The sequence below is a fragment of the Dermacentor albipictus genome, chromosome 4 (genome assembly GCF_038994185.2).
Source record: "Dermacentor albipictus isolate Rhodes 1998 colony chromosome 4, USDA_Dalb.pri_finalv2, whole genome shotgun sequence".
In the NCBI taxonomy this organism is placed as follows: Eukaryota; Metazoa; Arthropoda; class Arachnida; order Ixodida; family Ixodidae; genus Dermacentor; species Dermacentor albipictus.
The window spans coordinates 111,610,135-111,630,049 of NC_091824.1; the positions used below are offsets into that span (position 1 = coordinate 111,610,135).

Here is a 19,915-nt window from a genome sequence, read left to right on the forward strand (position 1 = left end):
ACCCTACTGATCATCAGCATAAAGTTAGAATTGGTGCATGTAACACGACATATCTTTTACACTCATTTTTGCCACGTACGTCGAAAGATGGGAATGAACTTCCTTCTGACATTGTTTCCATTGGTAGCAATGATAATTTTTGAAAAGCACTAGCTAACACTGTATAATAGCAAACATTTGTACGAACTACTGTTGGTGTTTTCCTTTTTTCTTGTTTAATGTAACATTTATATGTCATGTTCTATTACTGTATTTATTATACTTTCAGCTGCCATTGTATGATTAGGAAATATTGTGTATAAGCTCGTAATTTGTTTCCTTCTTGCTTGTTGTACAACCCACTCCCCTCTCTAATGCCGAAAGGTCCTGAGGGTAAATAAATAAATAAATAAATAAATAAATAAATAAATAAATAAATAAATAAATAGTTTGATGCTCAAAAATGATACATAGTCGGAGACGGGAATGTGATGGCCATGTATAGCTATCTCAGGCAAGTCAGGTAGTATTCTTTGGCTTGAAAGGAAAATCATGAATTGAGTTTTCGAAGGATTGATAATTAAATGATTAGAGGAACACCATGCAGCAATATACTCAACCTCATTTCTTAGTTTAAGGATTAAGGCTAGTAAAGAATTGTCACGCAACGAGATAGCAGTATCATCTGCGTATAGTACACAATGTGCTGATTTAAAACACGTCGGCAAATCATTAATATAAATGGAGAACAGTAAGGGACCTATAGTATGGAGGCTTGTGGTACACCTTGGTTAATAACTTTAATATCAGAATAAGCTCCTAAAAAAAACTGCATGTTCTCTATCATGCAGGTAACTTTTATGTGTTTTAGTACTGGACCGGTAACGCTGATATTTGGATCAAAATTTACATTCTCGAGCCCGGAATGACGAAAGCGGTGATGTAAAAATCACTGCGGCTTACTCGGGAGCGTGTCCATTAGATTCTAAGCATTCGGGCTAGGTAGCATGACGTCACGGATCAAAATGCACCGGCCTTGTGCTATCTTGGAGGCATTTGCCAAGCGTCCCAACGTGCTCGCTTGCCCGCGAGGAATTCGTAATTCGTAAGACTGCTCAGCGGCATTTCATTAGATGCTTTCGCATTCACAACATCTAAGAAGTGCTTAGGTGCCCTCGGATTTGTTTTGTTCTTGTTGCTTGTTCGTTGATGCTGCTGGTCGAAAGATACGTGTTCGCAGATGTTGTCTCTGTCAAATTTCGCAATCAATGCCGCACGACGCACTGACAGCTCTTGCAGTTCTTGTTTAAAAAGAAGAAGAAAAGAGAATAAAGCGCCTTTTTTAATCAAGACATGGCGCAGCGGAAGTTGCACAACTTAATGTACCCTCGAGAACTTTACTCGTGCAACTAACGTGTAAGGCATGGAACCTTACTCAGCGGGTGTGTCTGCTACATCATCATCATCATCATCATCATCATCATCATCATCATCATCATCATCATCAACAGCAACCTATTTTGTGTCCACTGCAGGACGAAGGCCTCTTCCCTGCGATCTCCAATTACGCCTGTCCTGCGCCGATTCCAACTTGCGCCTGCAAATTTCTGAATTGCATCACCCCACCTAATTTTCTGCCGTCCTCGAGTGCGCTTACCTTCCTATGGCACCCGTTATGTAACTCTAATCGTCCACCGGTTATCTGTCCTACGCATTACATGGCCTGCCCAGCTCCTTTTTTTTTCGCTAAATGTCAATTAGAATATCGGCTATCCCCGTTTGCTCTCTGATCCACACCGATCTCTTCCTGTCTCTTAACGTTACGCCTAACATTCTTCGTTCCATCGCTCTTTTTCAACCTCCAAGTTTCTTGCACTCTTGTGTATTGCACTCTTGTTCCCTTGCCAGGCTACTGAGCGTTGTTTTATTAGAATGACCAACAGCTCCACGTGCGACACAAGCAACAGCGATGAGGCTCTCACACATATTATCTGTTTCTGCCCGCGACATAGTGCCCAGAGACAATGATGTGCAGAGTACTGGAGCAATTCACAGTCGTCCACTATCAGAACTCAAAGCTTTAGGTCAGTGCTCCCAAAGAACATCTGCGCTGTAGGCCTTACTGGCGTTATTAAGGTTCCTGCACTCTACGGGGCTTCACGACAGACTTTAAAAACGCCGCCCCCTACCGCTTTATAGTGTACGCGGTTTGTTCGCGCTCGTCTCTCTTTCTCTCCATTTCCCTCCTCCACTCTCTTTCTTTTTTTAGCCCCCTTAACCCTTCCCCCCGTGCAGCGTAGCCAACCAGAACCACCTCTGGTTAACCTCCCTGCCTTTCTATTTATCCTTTCTCTCTCTCTCTGTCTTCTACACATTAATCTTCAACTCCTCTCTTACACTTTTTCTGTTAAGGTCCTTAATTATTTGTTACATTTCGGCACAGGACAATGTCACCTGCAAACCTAAGGTTGCTGAGATATTCGTCGTTGATCCTCACTCCTAAGCCTTCCCAGTTTAATAGTTTGAATACTTGTTTCAAGCATGCAATGAATAGCATTGGAGAGATTGCATATATCTACTTCACCCGCTTTGGAAGTACTCTAATATTCATTTTCAATTACAGAATTGTTAGCTTTGGTCCTTACTTTTAAAATAAATTTTCAATTTAGCGATGCTTCTGTTGATAATTCAGGGGCCTAAATTGAAAACTATGATTCCAGCAGTCACTATAGAATAAGTTTTTAGTTTGAATGCAACAAACTTGAATCATTCAAACGCAGTGGCCACATGAGATCATTTCCGTGTATTTAAAATGAAGTCAGGGGTTCCGGGAGTGTACTTGGGCATACCTGCCAACCTATGAACTTTAAAATTTGTACTAAAAGATCTCGTGGGTGGAAGGGGGGATGAGGAGGTGGCACGAATTGATGACAACTCTGCCTGGAACGTGCATCTTTTGTGACATGCACACGCACTTTATTCTCGATGGTTTAGCTTTACACGCAACACAGAAGCAGTAGCAACAAAGAAGGCGGATCAAGTACCATCACAATTTCTCTTTTGCGTACATATTTTTTTTCAATCTCACACGGGTCATTTTTTAACACGTTTAAGCATTTTAGTCAATTGAAGTTATTTTTGTTACAACATGACATAACATTCGCGAAATTGTAAAAAGGCCAAATTCGTAAGCTTCGCGAAAAATTCGGAGAGATGGCAGGTATAGAGTTGGGGGAAGGGGGTGAAGAATTTGAAGAGGAAAGCGGTGGCTCATTTCGCTTACACGAGTTTTTTGTTAGTATCAAGAAATGCTTAATTACTAGCCTAAAGAGAAGCCAGCCCTGGGGGAGGGGAGGGACAGTGCTCTCTTGCCATGGAACCTGTAGGGGCGCTCTCCCCCACTGCCTCCTCCGGCTCCAGAGCCCCTGAATGTGACTTAAAAGATAATATGAGAAGCCTGCTAACATGTGCATAAATTTAAGTATACGCTAATGTTTTTCTTTCATATTGCTACACGCGTGTGTTATTTGATTGTTTGAACGAGGTGCGTGGGCGCCATCACTCGAGAAAAGGAAAAACGAACTGGGCGCGCGCTGTGAATGTAACCGGTCAGCGCTGCAACCGCTGTTGTAAATTTAACCTGTAAATAGTTGCTCGTCTTACTGACTGGTCCTTCGCGTAACAATATTTTCCCCTTTCATCCCATATTCCGCCTTCATCCGAATAAAGCCGAAACTTGAGATCCGATGCCAATTATTGTAACAAAATGCGAATACCGATGTACCCGGTGAATATTTCAGGTAAACGTATATGGGATGCCTGGCTGGCGTTTGAGAAACAATTGGCGTTCATTTTTTAATGCTTTTCTTTACTGCACCTACCTAATATGGAGCGACAAAATAGGATCTTTATTTTTTAAGGTATAGTTTTGACAAAGTAGGTGATTATATTTAGAGATATGGCGCGATAGTTCAGCATTTCAGTTATGCTGCACTAGTTCTTTTCGCCAATTGCACTCGCTTTACTTCCCTGAAGTCCCTTCGTTTCCCTTTATAGTTCTAAAGGAAGAAAATTTGCCACTCCATTTTTGGCTGCGGGTACTACAACTCAGCAAATGAAATTATTTCTTGGTCAATTGTGGAGTTAAATGTTGGCAGGAATGCTGCGCAAGAAGTTGCTAGTTCAAGATTTCTAGTTAAATTTTTTTTTCATTAGCTTGCTTAAGTGCGCTGTTGCAGAACATGTCTTTACCATGTTGACCATGTCATGTTTGATCGCGATGATATTTGATGCCACAATTAAGTTTGTAGGCAGGCTATTGCGTACACTGTAACTACACCCACTACAGGCGTTATGCCAGACGACTAAGGACGGCCACAAATTGGGGTTGAAGCTTTAAGTTGAGGTGCCTCCAACTAAGGTGCAAGACCAGTATGATTTGACGATCGTTAGTAAGTAAGTAAGTAAGTGGTCCTGATCCCTTTTGACTCAGGGCAGGCGTTTGTCAACGCCACAGGAGATGTTCAGAGGACAAGAAGGAAAGAAAGAAAGGAGGTAAAGAACATAAAACACAGGTTTGTCACTGTCACTGTCTGCGAGTCCGTCTGGCCGGTCCGGTTTGTTGTATTCTAGGCTCCAGTCGCCTCGGATTTCACCAAAGCCACAACAATCCAATCCGCCAGCCATACCGGTTCAAGTCAGTGCGTCCCAGCTGCGTCGCTACCTGGTTGGCCTTCTCTCTTAGGAGCTCTTGTAGCTGAGGTGGTCGGCATCAGCGGCCACTCGCTGTGACTGGGCGGCTCTAGCCGGGCGATGTCTGTCTGGGGATTTCCTTCACCTATTCGGCTCGCCTGCTCAGTCGTTCCCACTGTTCTAGCCGGATCTTCGTAGTCTCGACGCGTGCAGTTCGGTCCTCCTCGGTGAGACCAGTCAGCGCCAGGCTCTCAGCCAGGGGGCACGGCCGGGGAACTGCGGGAAGTCTAGGACATTGTTGTAGCACGTGAAGAAGGGTTTCTTCTGGTGCACCGCACAAGCGGCACGTCGGATCCACGCCGAATAGTTCGTGTCGGCGTTGGTTTGTGAGGAGAGCGCCAGTGCGGGCTTGAAACAGCAGGGCGCTGCCTCTATCTCCTCGGTAGTCTGGTGATGGGCATGGTTCCGGCTTGTGGTGGTAATATAGTGCCAGGCTTTGCTTTTTTGCCACTGTCGTGCGCCAGATCGTTTTTTCAGCCTCATTGATTTCCTTGACGACTGCCTTGCGCCAATCTGCCTCCGTCTTAGTGTCGTGTTGTTTTGAATTTTCGCTGTATTTCGTGTCTAGGGACGTGTATTTCCGAATCCAAGCCGTCTTGATGTTTTTGTATCTTAGGTGTAGGTACATTCTGCGACTGTAATTTGTGTTTGTCATAAATTTGAGTCTGCCGGCATATTGTAATTTGGACCGCGCCTCCCTTGCCTCGTACGAGGACCAGCTCATTTCACCGCTTACTGCTGCGTTTGCAGTTTGTTCGCTTGTTCAGAGATGGCAGCACCATCCCATGTCAACGACAGTAGTAACGATTTTTTGCGTGGCGTCGAATGCACTGCCCTGGCGGACACATACGCCATAGCAGAAAAATAGTAATAATGGTTAGTAATACTAAAATAGCAACATTCCTTGGTTTAGTCAGCATTAACAGGACTGGCAGAGCGTCGACAGTGCTTCCAATCGCTCTTAGTGGCCTTTCCCTCACTGTTCGGATAAAATATTTTTCATTTGTTTTCGCCGTTGTAGCCACGGGCTCCGATGTTGGCCCGAAGAACCGCGCGAGGTACGTAACCGCGGCCGAAGGAAGTGCTTCCGTACACAGGCACGGTTGGTTAGGAGATTAGCGCTTTCCTTAGGTAGCTTTCCCTAGGCTAAACAATAATGAAGGCTTAAGTAAATAAACGCGTTGAGAGCCAACTATTTCCCACGACCAATCCAAGCAAAGTACTGGTAAACGCGATATGGGCCGGCCAAGGAATATTGCAGATAACACACGAACAACTTCCGGTCATTCCACTACTTCATGCAGGGATAGGAACGTTATTGTGTCAAAGGACATGGCGAAAGTTCACTTTCGCCGGTGAAATACCAAAGGAAACCTAAACATCAGAGTGACATACGGACACCGTACGCGCAGGGAGTATTTTAGCATTTTCTCAGCGTCATTTTTACTTCAAGAGTTCTACTGCCTCTCAGAATTCTCACACTGGAAGTACGAATGATGCACCATATAATTAAGAGTATCGTTGAACAGTATTTCGCACATTAAGAACGATGTATCGATGCGTGCTTTTCTTTTTCTTTGAAACATGTAAGTGTTGACGAGAAGTCGGTTCTGAAGGGTTACTTATATTATTTGTCAGCTGCCTATCCTAGCGCTGTCTAATACTTTCTTTTCCCACCCTGTGCAGGCCCTCGAGGGCTTACAGTATGGATAAATAAATAAATAAATAAATAAATAAATAAATAAATATGGGGTCCAGTCAGTGCGGCGCCAGAAATGCGTGACAGATAGTAGTTTGACGAAGATGTCGAAAAGACGGGGACTTCTTCTTGGGGATAAATGTTCGCGCCAGCAGCAACGTTATAACGACATCATATGCGCTCGCGAATGCCAGCCGCCTTTCTCCTACGAAACATTCATATCATTGCACGCCAGGCACTCCGCAAGGTCGGTGACTCACCCGCGAAAGGGAGATACAGTGTTTCCTTCTTCTTGCTTCTCTTTTCCGGAAGAAATCGCGTGCTGAACTTGACGTTTGTGCTTATGCGATCGCCGCAGGAGAAAATCAACACGCCGGGTGGCGATCCGGTCCCCAACGCATTTTCGTGTCGCAGTCGATAACGAACATGGGTCGTTTCCTGCCTCGCGCGTTGCACTTGGAAAGGGTGCCCAGCTGGCACACACCGTATCTCCAGATGGGTGTGCGCTTGTATCTGCGGACGCCTAGCTCAGAACCGCGTTAATGGGGTACCCGGGTATCAACGCTTCCTCTTACACCCGATCATCCTGGAAGTGGTCTTTTGTGAGTCTGTTCTCGCATCCGCGGAGTGGAGGTTTACGCAACGAACGCAGACCCTTGCGGCATAAGACGTCCCTGCTTGTTGTTCGCCGCGGTCGACCTTGACACTCGCCGCGGCCTTGGGCACACTCGAACTGCCGCCGCTTCACTCGCTTCTACTCACTCGACGAGTGCGTTTCCCTTCACTGCCTTCGTCTCACAGGCGAACTCCGTAATTGTAGGTTTGTGTTAATCCGGATAACTACGGTTCCTTGGACCTTAGCCAGAATCATTTGCGATGTTGCGGAAATGGACGTCTGTGCTTGTGCTCCTCGCGTTGAGCACGCCTCCTCTGGAAGCGACAACGCCCGGTTCGATAAGGTGCAAGGACCAATCGGGAAGGGATGTCGACTGGTGAGTGTCCTCTGAGGCATGCAGATCCGTAATAAACATTACTTCTGGTCTCTACTTATCTCGCGTATACCACAGGACTGCCGGGTTTTCCGGGTACGCAAAAGTTCTATTCATGTTATAGTTGCTCTTTGAGGAATATGTACTAGAATATCGTGCACCGAAATGACGGAAACAGCGAGCATCAAGCGAAAGCAATGAGGGGGTCACGTGCAATAATTAAACTAGATGATGAGTCATTTCAGTACTGAAGACTCATTATTAAAATACAAACTTTGGGCGTAGCAGTCATGGTAGTCCGAAAACAACTTGCATGTTGTTACTGCTGGGCCACGCATGTGTTTGTCATTCGTTCCTATGTTGCTTATTGTGACTAAAATGATTTGCTTCAAAGAAAACTTAAGCTCTAACTTCCCGTACACACATTTTTCTCAAGCACATAAATGTTCGGCCACCTTTACACTGGTTTAATCAAATTCGTTGCAATCAAACTAAGCTTAGCGAGTTCAGAGTACTCATGTTTGTTTAGTCCCCATACGCATTGACAAAACATGACCGGTAATTGGAAGAATATAAATAGGGCAAAACATCAGTTTGTCTCTCCAAACCGGCAATATAAAGAGAAATTGGAATTCTATATGTCGCATCTGTTTAAAGTGAACAAATGTTGTATACGTTGATCAGGGAAAGCTAAGAATCCTTTGTAGAACTTTTGCAGAACATAAGCGAACAAGATGGAAATTCAACTGCATGGAGATGAACTACAACCGAATTCGTACGAGTTAGAAGCTCTCATAGATGAACATAATGGCAGCACTCATATTTTTTGCGAGATTTGTCAGGATTTAGCTTTTCCTTTTAAAGGCAACATGTTTTATTCATATAAGTTCTTTTCTAAGAAGTGCCCCCGCTGCAGCAGTCATGTGGTCTGGCGGATGCGGTTAATGTAGATATGAAGTCAGTGTACTGCAGTGAACGATTCTGCAGTCCCGATAATACACTAAGCTTTCGTTCGCTCTTGTTCTGTTTAGATTCACACCTAATCTCTATTCGTAAGCTGACATGTGTGAATGACTACTTAACTCTAGGGAATATGGCAGCGCACTTCGAAACAAGGACTTGACACAGAGTGAACAAACACGAGCCCAGTTGTAGTGTTTGGTCACTCGGTGTTACGTGCTTGTTTCGAAGTGCGCTGCCATATTCCAACATGATTAATCAGCTAGACCACTAGTACGTCTTAAGCAAATTCTAGGGAATTCGAATAGTCGAGTTACGAAATCAGATCCGGTACGAATGCTCGAGACTATACAGGTTTTGAATATGGAACGGAATACCGAGTATATTTTTAGTTACGGGACAAATGCGCTAAAAAATTTAAGGATGCAAAATGACCTATTTCTATAAACAAACGCAAGACACGCTTTAGGGCTATCAGTTCAATTCGGAATTCTGGTATTTGGCAAACTGTTAAAGACAACCAACCACGGCTCCTACAGTTTGCTTACAACGGGCGTATGAGGTGGCCGGTTAACTACAAGCATGATGCTTTTTCGTTGGCTAACAGGTTGAAAGAATTGGGGGTACGGTCGTATTAAGTAAAGCTCGAGTATTAGTTTAACACGGGTAATAAAGACTCGCTTTTTTACGCTGTTTCAAATCTATCCGCCGTCGAAATTCGGTGTATTCGCGCGCTTCTACTGCAATTCAACGATGTAATAATCCACAAGAGACTGTGCGTACAACACCCATATATTATTTATTTATTTATTTATTTATTTATTTATTTATTTATTTATTTATTCACAACACCTCAACTTCCCCTCGATCCCCCCCCCCCGCTTTCCCCTGCTGCTGGTGCGGTTTTGCATGAGGGGTGCGCGAGTATACAGATTAGCAGAAACAATAACCTACTGCAGCAAGTGCATAATACAGTTTAAATAATAAGCGTATAATGGTTGAAACAAACACTTTATTTCCGCAGAGGGATATGTCTTGGAGACAAGACAACGAAGGGAGTATGAAGAATAGAGACGGTTTGATATAAAATCGGGATATAATACGTTATTACTACGTTTCTCAATTCTTTTTCTTTGTTTTGCTTTATGTGGTAAAGAATTAAAGGGGGGGGGGCGGTAGAGTTAACGCGGGAGACAGCTCTCCGTATTGCTGACATTGGAATTTTTTGCTAAGTGGTCGTTTTTTTACCCAATTCATCCAAGGTTCGTCATGTACAAGCTTCCCAAGATGCAAGCGTCCAGAGAGAATTTCGTGACGCCCAAGGGTGGTGAGTTCGTCTACGTCGACTCCAACACGCCCAAGTCATCCCAGACATGGATGCTGTCGAACCAAGATATCTTCGACCAGGACAATCCAGTGGCTTACACGCTCAGACCTCTCCTACGGCCTGCACAGGCGAGACTCTATATTCCTTCATTTCTGTTGATTTTCTTAATTGAGATTTGTTTTTCCTATTTCCCTTAAACATCGCTAGCTAGGAAAAAATCATTATATATCGTTACAGGTCACTCTATTTCACAGCGGTAAAGCTATTTGAGTAAACTACATATGCTCGGTGTAGAAAAAAAAAACAAACAGAAAGGCAGTTTCGCATGAAGGCGAAGCCTTGAGAGCGACAGAAAGGTTTTGCATTGCGCTTAACATCTTCAAACGGTGTTTCCACCGTATGCGGAGGCGACTGTGTCGCACTGATTGAATCGCGCTTCGTCGCCTCCGCGACACATTGCGATGCAGGAGGCCTGACCATTTCTGCTGTTCAGCAGGAACAGAACCATAGCAAAGACTAGACATGTCACAACGCCGGAAGATGGCGTCACCGGCGTCTCATATCAATGGTGCGCGAGATGTGTGTCAGCGCCCACTGAAAGTATTTGAAAAGTATAGCTTAACCTTCAGCGTCCGTTCCGCTAAGACCAGTGTAATCCACAACGGAATGATATGCCCGCTGCTCCTCAGCAGGAACGCGCGTAGACTACGTTCGTGCCATCAACGCGAACCAGGGGACGTATTCTGCGACGGTCACTTTCGGCGATTGTATAGCCTCGGCCGTCAGGCGCACGCTGATTGACTGGTTGAGTAAAATCGTATGTGCTGATTGGCTGGTAATTGAGCGCTACATCACGCGAAGGTGATAGTATCGCCGAAGTGATCGTTGCAGAATACGTCCCCGGAATGCTGCCCCGGTATTCGGCAGAGCCGATTGAGTGAAGCGTGGTGGTGCGGCCACTTGGCTTTGTTGTTTCTGCGATTATATGCACTGCGCATCGCTGGAACTATTTCACATATCCACGTGCGGCCCGCGCATGCGCCGTTGATACCAGGAGAGCGTGACAGCGGCCCATACGGCACGGACATGCCTCGAGCGACGGTATAATTGTCATCGCGACAATATAATAATAAATAAAACGAAAAAAAAGAAACCGTGCACATAGATGCACGGCTACAGTAGGACCTATGGTGGTGCTTCTGCGGGATTGCGAAAGAAACTTTCGAAACGAGTAATAAGGCAGGTGACGTGCGCTAGAATTAGGAAAAGCAAACATAGAAATCCAAAACAAGGATGTGCACGAACGCTGAAAAACAAACGAACGAAGTTAGCAACTTAAACAACGAAATCTCTTCTTCTGCGATTACAAATACACGTAGTTGATGCCAACTTCCTGGCTCCGATTGAGCAATGTTCGGTATTTGTTGCAAAATTTCTCCACCGACATTCCTGGTCTAAGTTCTTACCATTTCTGCATTTCTTGAAGCTGCATCGCAGAATATAGTTTGGAAGGAGGCATATCTTAAGAGGTACAACGGGCTAAACGTAACACAGATTATATATATATTTTTTTCTTTCTCGAAAGTTCTCTCTACGGTTATACTTCGCCACATATTTAATAATAGCAGTAAGCGAAAGTAGAGTGATTTGTGGAAATAAAGTGCTTTACGGTGTCTTTCAGTAAACGAAATATGTAAATTTTTTATCGTTTCACCTTGTCTGTTTCTGTTTACACTTTTCTACGACTAACGGACGTACGTACACATGCAGGACATTCTGTACGTAGTGTACAATGACCAGCCGCCTCCCGGTTACAATGGAACCAGAAACGGCCACTGCAAAGGTACGTTTCAGTTATATTATGTGTTACATTTTAGTGCCCCAAAGCCGTTTTACGTCTACCAGGTAGACACCGTTACGCCTATAACACGCTAAGAATATTATTTTGTTCTTGTGAAAACATGCAAACATATATGTGGTAGTTCTTTTTCATATTGGAAATACGACAATTGTGTTAGTCTCTCGAAAGGTACCGACACTTCTCGCAGACGATATAAGGCGTCAGCCGATACCGGCGCACTTACAACGAATGTTTGATGCGCAAAACACAGTGCTCAAGAGCTCGTGTGGACGCGATCATTCCATCCCTGCGTCTGTATGTAGACAGCTTGCCTTCAGCCCTTAGCATAGGAAGTGGTGACACCGCGCTTGAAAGATTCCTCTCTCGACCTGGGGCACTTGACTCGCGGTTCAAAGCTTCACCTAAACGATGCCTACGGTCGGGCATCGCCTGGTAAGCAGGACAACCCTGATGTTCTTGTGTCCTCCGCGAACCGATAGATGCCCATAACGAGTGTGTCCGCCTGTCATCTGCATGCAGGCGTGGCGTTGTTCGACAGCGGCACCGGTGTGTGGCTACTACACAGCGTTCCCCGCTTCGTGGAAGGAATCGGCAATGGCCGCTACAGCTTTCCCGAGAGCGGCAGGGAGAACGCGCAGCTGCTCATGTGCATCACTCTCCCGTCTTCCGAGATGGACTCAATAGGTGTGTGTATCCTGTGATCGTACTTTTGCGGTAAATGATTTCACGAACGTTGTCACTTTAGAAAGGTGCACCAGACAGCGATAATAATTTAAGATCTATTAGTATATTAAGTATCAGGAATAGGAAAACGGCTGCTCTTATCTTGACATGAGGTTCTTGTTAGCTAGAAAAGGTACGGAAAAATGAAAGATGGGTGTCGACGGCGCCTTGCACCTGTCGCAGTATATATAGCTCGCCGTGAAGTCCTGACGTCAAGAATTTTGATAAGTTGACGGTAAGTGCAGCAAATCTTTTACCCGTAAAGAAGGGCTACATTTGATTATGCTGTATCAAGACTCAGTCCAGTGAGATTCTAGAATTTGTTCTCCACCGAAAACCACCAAAACGCGAATATGCCTCGAAATTTGCGAATTCGTTCTGACGCATACCACTGATGAGGGGAGTTGAAGAAGGGGAGTTTCGCGTCCATTTTCTCTAATAAGTTAACACATCTCCCGACAAGTGAAAATGAAATAATAATGAAAAGTTTAAGGGTCCAAGCCGATTCTTGATCTTTGGTGTCCTTTCGAGACAAATAAGGAAGTCGTTGCGGTAGACGTTCTTTGCGTGCATTTGAGTGTGGTACACACTAGCTAACCACGTGCATGGACCTTGCGCATCCCTCTTGCGTTTATGTGTCTACTTCTTCAAGCCGTGTGCTTTCGCCCTTAGGTCTTCCTAATTCGGCAAATCTGTGGAGCCTGACGTACGCACTGTATTGCAGGCAAGCACCTGCGCATGGAGTACGCCAACGTGTATGCAAGAGATAGCCCGCAGAACCTTCTGGACAGACATCCGCAGATGGGGCTTCTCTTCAAGGAGAGCTTCATCCGTGGCCGTGGTCAGGAGCTGCTCGTGCGGAACATGACGAGTTCGGGCGGCCGCCGCTTCCTCAGCGTTGCCAAGAGGGCCATACTCGAACAAGGTGGCGTAACTGTGCTTTATGAGCCGATGGCTGGACTTGTAGAAGCGATCGATGAGAATATATTGGTTATTGCTGCGCGTAGGACGAAGAGAGCGTGGATTATACAATCTATACACGCTAAACTTTTTGGCGCCATATGGTATATAGGGTGCCTCGTTTGCCTCATGCCTAACACCATCACTTTCAAAGGGGAAGATCCAAACGTCGATGGAGACGAATAAAATTTTATTTTTGTAATTTTTCAGTCGGAAGTAAACATGCTGATAGCTGCGACGGGCGACGCGAAACCTGCACGAAATGAGCCCTAATATTTAACGGTATGAGAATTTTGTGTCAGGTGTTTCTGTGCGCACCACCTGGTCGGAATTATCGCACTGTTTTCAACTACGACTTCTTTCATCGCAGCTGTCGGTTGTGCTCACTTTCGTGTAGCATTATTCATATAGTCCTAAAGGTTATCCCGTTTCTTCCTTATTTTAACGTTTTCTTTGGCTGCCACCCAGGTTTGGCATGGCTGCTGACTGGGTCGCTCAGTATCTTGCAGTGTTGCAATGTCACGGTGTACAGAAAACAGGAGACGAGGACATGCTGCACAAAAACAGCCTGTTTAAGAGATCAAGCGCACAGCCGTCTCCTTCGTCATCGTATCTTCCGCACTATGAGACGGAGTCAACGAAGACTCCCGTCATTACCTTTGTCATCTACACAGAGCAGACGTTGCAATGATTTAATGAAGTTTCTTATTTACTTTATTTTCTTTCATTTAGCCATTTGGTGTGCGCCACTGCGTGCATTTGCGCTCTTGTACAATCCTCCAGAATGGACATGTGCCACTGTGACACAAGATATTTAGAATCCTTAAGTATTGCTTGATACGTGTCGTACTTTTATGCGCACACCCGCCATCACCACTGTTTCCTCGACTAGCATCATTCATCGCTTTTGTACTCGGAACATGGCTGCATTTGAAGTTTGAATTTCGGTATAGCTTGTGAGCAATATTGGGGATAAACATGAAAAAACTAGATGAGAAAAGTTGTGACCATTGTGGTGAATAAATATGAACATCGCATGACATTACACTTTGCATAGGATGAAAGGGAACAAAATTGTACTCATCGCCGTGAGTTGCAAAACATTTAATTGTCCTCTACATACTAAAGCATTTCTTCTCATATATGCCAGCATGTGCGTTATATCTGCATCTGAAACAAAGTGTAATGGTGAGCATGAGGTGACATTTAAGGCATGCTGGTCAAGTGAAAACTACCATTACCTTGTTGCAAACAGAAATTCACCAGTAACCATAGATAGTATTTGAGATTCGATATTTATTTACTGAGGCATTGCAACATTAACTCGGTTTTGCACCCTTTGCACTCTTTCGTGGTCGCTTTGCGTTATTATTATTATTATTTTTGTATGCCCTGTGGTTTGGCGTTCCCCAACGCTTGAGCGCCCTAATCTAAAGTTCTCCATGTTAGTCTAGGAGTTCTGTGTTCTCTTGAGGCCTGACTTCTAACCTAGGCCAGTGGGTGTGGTGAGTATGTTCACCTTTTATTACAGGTATATGTGGCTTGCTTCTCAAAAGATGACGAGTGTGAGTCACTTGTTCAAAGAACGCCGATGACGATGTAGTTGTTTAAGACTTGGTCTTATCTCGCGGCACTGAGGTGCTTATGGTTTGTTTAAGGGTATAAAACAGCGCTAGAGATGAGGAACTAGAGTAATGGGTCTGGAGACATAGAAACATGAAGATTTGCAGAAAAAAAGGAAGCTGTGAAAACAAACATAACAAAGAAATGCGATATTCTTTTAGTTTGCTGGAAGCTTGCGGAGATGTTCAGCCATCGGGGAATTACAGCAGTGTGTTCTGCGCGGAGGTGGCCTCCACCCAGCCATACCGCCGGTTGAAAAATCCAGGCCCGGCATTCTTAGTCGATGTGATACGGCCAGTCTACCTAAAGTTGTCATTTTAGTAGCTTTTTTATCATATGCATCTCATCTGGCTCCTAATTATTTCTGAATTTTACTCTCTGTTCAACGAAACAACATTTGTCACATATGTGTTTATTGTTTTTTTAACTTCTGTATGGATCATTAAATGATGATGTTAAGGCCTACAAGTTCAGGCAGCATAACCAAGTGAAAGGTTAATTTTGTAGTCACCGATTGTAATCGAAAACGACGTTATCACCGGCATTCCGTGAAACATTCTCGCACTCACTTGCTATTCCCGTGTGTAATCGGGCAGTACTAAACTTTAATTAATTGAAAGGGCAAGCTTCACTTATGTGTGAGTTGTTTGCAGCCAGGTGGTTGAGACCTTTATTAAGTGATCCTCGCTGTTCGCTGTGATCTTCGCCGTTCTGTGTAGAACGGAAGAGCCAGCGCCTCTCTTCCAATGCATGCGCTGTTCTAAAATTTTCTACAAAACGTTTCTTTCTGCCCGCTGTGTGAGAGCTTTCAATTCAAGAGAGCATGCAGAGCCTAAATGAAATCGGAACCCGATGAATTGGCCTACACCATCATTTTGCCTCACGCAGACATCTACTCCGCCATACTAACGGGCCTGGTACGCGACGACCTAGTCGTTCAGTCCTGGAGGAACGGTGCCGGCGACAAGCTGCCGGCGAACTGCAGTCGCTCTTATACGGTGACGCATTCAGACCTGGTGAAGCTATCGCTGCCCGAGCGGCGGTCAATCACCTTCAAGACCGAGGAAGACCACAGCAAATGGGCCGTGGCCGTGGATCGACCAGTCTTCTGCATTGGCTCCATGAACCGTATGGTACGCTCACTGGACTATTCATCCAATTCCCACAAATTCACCTCTTCGTCTTGTTCTTCTTTTTATGCGAAGCATATTACGAGGGCTCAACCCAGCTCCTCAGGCGTGGCGGTGTCGCCTTGAATACCACGTGACACCGTGACGTCACGACAGAGGAGAAGTGGCTTTGGCTCAACTCTTGCAAGATGGGCTGGGTGGGAATCGAACCAGGGTCTCCGGAGTGTGAGACGGAGACGCTGCCACTGAGCCACGAGTGCGATGCTTCAAAGCGGTACAAAAGCGCCTCTAGTGAATGCGGTGTTGCCTTAGAAACGAGCTGTTTCTAAGGCTCAGGCGTGCGTCGCTTGCTCAGGCGCACATTTCGTTGCCGCGCCGAACGCTGCGTTGCTCGACGCTCACCGCGTCCAATGCGGGGCATCCAAGGCGAAGCAGAGTAACGCATGAGTTATTTCTTCGTCTAGCCGAACCAAATATAGCCAAGCAACAGCAGTTCACCAAGCTAAACAGTGGTTCAACAACTAAAATAAAGGCTAGTATGCTTCGCATCCTGGGCTTAACCTTACCTAAGCCACAGCCATTTTTTTTTTCGCAAGAAGCTCTTCACCCTGGTTTTTATCATAAGCGTATCATTAACATACATGGAAAATAGAACGTTCATTTCATCTTACACATACGAAATATTTCCTTTCTGCGTAGGAGTCTCAAGTGAGACGAGGAGGGGAAGCAGTCTGCGTTGAAGACAGCCTTCTGGGAAAGCTGTTCAGGAAAAGTGCCATCGTGAACACCGGGTGCTCGCTGAACGGAGCGCGTCAGACGCCTGCCTCAACACCGACTCCTTCAGCGGGCACAAGACGATCGCGCAGTGCCCAGCAGCGGAAGCGAACGACACGCACCTCAACCACCACCGCGGCTACAGCGAAGCCTAGCTTACGTCAGTTCCTGATGGATGTCGCCATATCGACCCTGTCGCAGCTGACCCATCCTCAAGAGCGCAAGCCGGCCTCCAGGAGGTCGCGTAAACAGAGTACAACGACGGAGCTTCCGTTGATGGTTCAGTTCAGCAACCTTCTCAAGTCTTAAGATGTGCCGGACTGGAGCAAGAACTTTACTATGAACGAGTACGAAAAAGTAGTTGAATGTGCTTCGTACTGACGTGCAAAGAATTTTATGTCCGTCTGTGAAGCGACGTTAGTGGCCAGCATGACTTGAAAGCATTCGGCATGTTAAGCTTCATTTTTAAGTGCCACGGGCGCGACATTGGGCGAAAATTGAAAAGAGTTGTGACTCACCTGCAGGGCACCTTGGGCTCAGTACAACGCGACATCGTCATGTGACGTACCGCGGCGTAGGAGACGTAAGCATCTCATGACTCGGCTCGCAGCCTTTCCATATTGAAGTCAGTTTGAGCATCACCTTTCATATGTCAAATCAGTTTTGTGGAAATCTTTTTTAGTTTCGTGCTACTGCCAGTTGCCAGACAATTTTATCATTTATGATGACTTTCCTGGAAGAAGCAATGGCTGTATTCGTGCAATTTACTGTGTTCGTAAAATCGTTTCGATCGACTTCTTAAATGGCTTGAAGTTGCAGCACACATTAAGCATCTATCGACTAGCTAATTCATCACAAGTAAGCCTCTTTTCTGACAAAAAAAAAAAAGTTTTTTTTAAAGTTACTTCAAAAAGGTGGTGAAACTCAACTACATATTTAGGAAAAAAAAATCCGATAAGAAACACAGCGTAAAAAAAGGAAAATTTTACGCAGGAGATAAGTGAGCGTTATCGTGCAAATGAATTCGGCTAATTACCCTAGCGATTCTTGCACACATGATTTACCTCGGCCTCTAATTTGAAGTTTCATAATCTGACCAACAACAATCAATTTTAAAAGGTATGGTGTTGACTTAAAAAAAAAAAAACGTTCTTGTACGCCCTCCTACGAACCTTGAACCATGGCACTTCCCAACTAGTTATCGACGTCTTCTGGGATTACCCAAGGAGGGGCATGCACCCGACGGAGTTGCACAGTAATCCGAAACATTGCGAATACTATCATGTGACCTACGGCCAAAATAACGGCAGAAATAAATCTGCGCACCTCTAAGATGGTACTGAGAATGGTCTTTCACAGCAGGACGCATTCTCTAATACCTTTACGAAGACCTGCTTTTCTGTTCAGTCGCTTTAGCGTGGGCAGCATTCTTAGACACCCCAAACTTGAAGTTCAAGAGGACGCAAATTTGTATTATAAAAGTGTTGCACAGCAGCTCACCCAAAAACAACAGCTCACCGTTTATAGCCGTTTTTGTCGTAGTTATTCAGCAGAGTTCAAAACACTGCTGTCAATTTTATTCATATTACTGCATCGAACGACATCGTTACCTTTGTGTGGAGCTCTGAAATGAAGAACAGCATGGCTACAGCTGCCAGCTGCTGATTACAGCTAACCTGGGCGTCTGTATAACTAAAAATTCAGTTCTTGGATTTCACGCACAAACACTATGATCTGATTATGAGGCACGCCTTAGTGGGGGCTCCGGATTATTTTGGTCACCCGGAGTGCTTTAACGTGCGCCCAATGCGAGTTGCAAAGACGCTTTTGCATTTCGCCCCCATCGCAATGGGGCCGCCGTGGGCAGAATATTATCTTGTGACCTCGTCCTGAGCAGCGAAATGCGATAGCTACTAAGCCACCACAGCGGGTTTCGATGTAGTGCCTTTTCTGCTTTAATATACAATATAACTGACCAATGAAAATGGGAACGCTTCTAGAAGTGCGACTTTATTCAATTTTTCAAGAGAAGCAAGTGTCTCATTCGTGCATCAATAGTTACATAATCCTTCTGAATGACGCTTTAAAAATGTCTCTTTTTGTTTTTCAACCAAAGAGCTCTCGTCGTTGTATAATTGTCTTGCAAATTCACTGCATGCTTGATTCTGTGAGTATTTGGGCTCTGCCACCTATAGTTTAGCTTGCTGTGCGTACTGTTTAGTTGCAGGGCTTATGGTTTATATAGAGTGCCCTAGGCTAACGTTAGCCACGCTCTTACGACCGAACAACGTACTAAGTCTTATAATAGCATCTCGCAGTGTGCTTTCTTAATCTTTTTGCCTGAACAGTTTGGCTCACGTTGGCTGGGACACATAGTATATAAAATGAGGCGCCGGCAAGTACTCTCTTGCTAGTTGTGGAAATTGTAATTGAAGAGTCTGTTTCATGCTATTAAGAACTGTGGATTTACTAAAGTTAAATTGTTTTTGTGAATTTATCATCTCATTGGTCAAGGTGTCAAAATCTGCAATATATCTTCATGGGGCTTACTCGAAGTTGTGAAATATGCTTTTCTAGTACCTCAACTTCCACGCGTGAGTGATTGAGCTGGGTAATCACGCGTTCAATGATCATTGCCTAATTAGTCGTGGCAGCCCCGACATTTCATGCACAAGAGCAACGCTTTTACATGTATGACTCATTAACAGAGACGCCGTGGACTGGCGCAGCAATAATGCCGCTAGATGAGCACAAGTGGATAATGTCATGCACAACAAGGCAGCGCTTCTCTCTAGCTATCCCTTCATTCCCTTTCTGTTGGCGCTCTATGTCGATAAAACGATTATGTATATGCCAGCACTTCCGTGCTGCAAGTGATAAGGGCTTTTAACACTCCGCTTTCGCAATAAAAAGATACATGATCGTTGTTATGACGAAGTGACACACTTGTCTACACAGAATGGTGGTCGAGAAACGAGTGCATCACCAGACGCAACGCCGCACCTGGCATATATTGTTTTTTTGTTAACATCTGGTTCTAGTCATTCAGCTGCCAGTTACGATGCTTAATGGGACATAAAGCATCGTGACTGTTACGATAACAGTCACGATGCTTTAATGCAAGCCAGATAACATTAA

At 44.9% G+C, this 19,915-nt stretch overlaps 2 protein-coding genes across 3 annotated transcripts in view; one reads left to right on the forward strand and one right to left on the reverse strand.

Annotated features, from left to right (window-relative positions):
- Positions 1–19,915, reverse strand: part of LOC135914030 (venom metalloproteinase antarease TserMP_A-like) — a 91,751-nt gene that overhangs the window by 20,040 nt on the left and 51,796 nt on the right. The gene's annotated exons all lie outside the window — the stretch shown is intronic.
- LOC135914031 (deoxyribonuclease-2-alpha-like) lies at positions 5,568–19,326 on the forward strand. The gene is made up of 7 exons (XM_065446741.1): positions 5,568–7,422; positions 9,642–9,834; positions 11,477–11,549; positions 12,087–12,251; positions 13,015–13,215; positions 15,762–16,006; positions 16,703–19,326. The coding sequence occupies exons 1-7, from the start codon at positions 7,307–7,309 to the stop codon at positions 17,084–17,086; spliced, it is 1,377 nt and encodes a 458-aa protein (XP_065302813.1). The 5' UTR covers positions 5,568–7,306; the 3' UTR covers positions 17,087–19,326.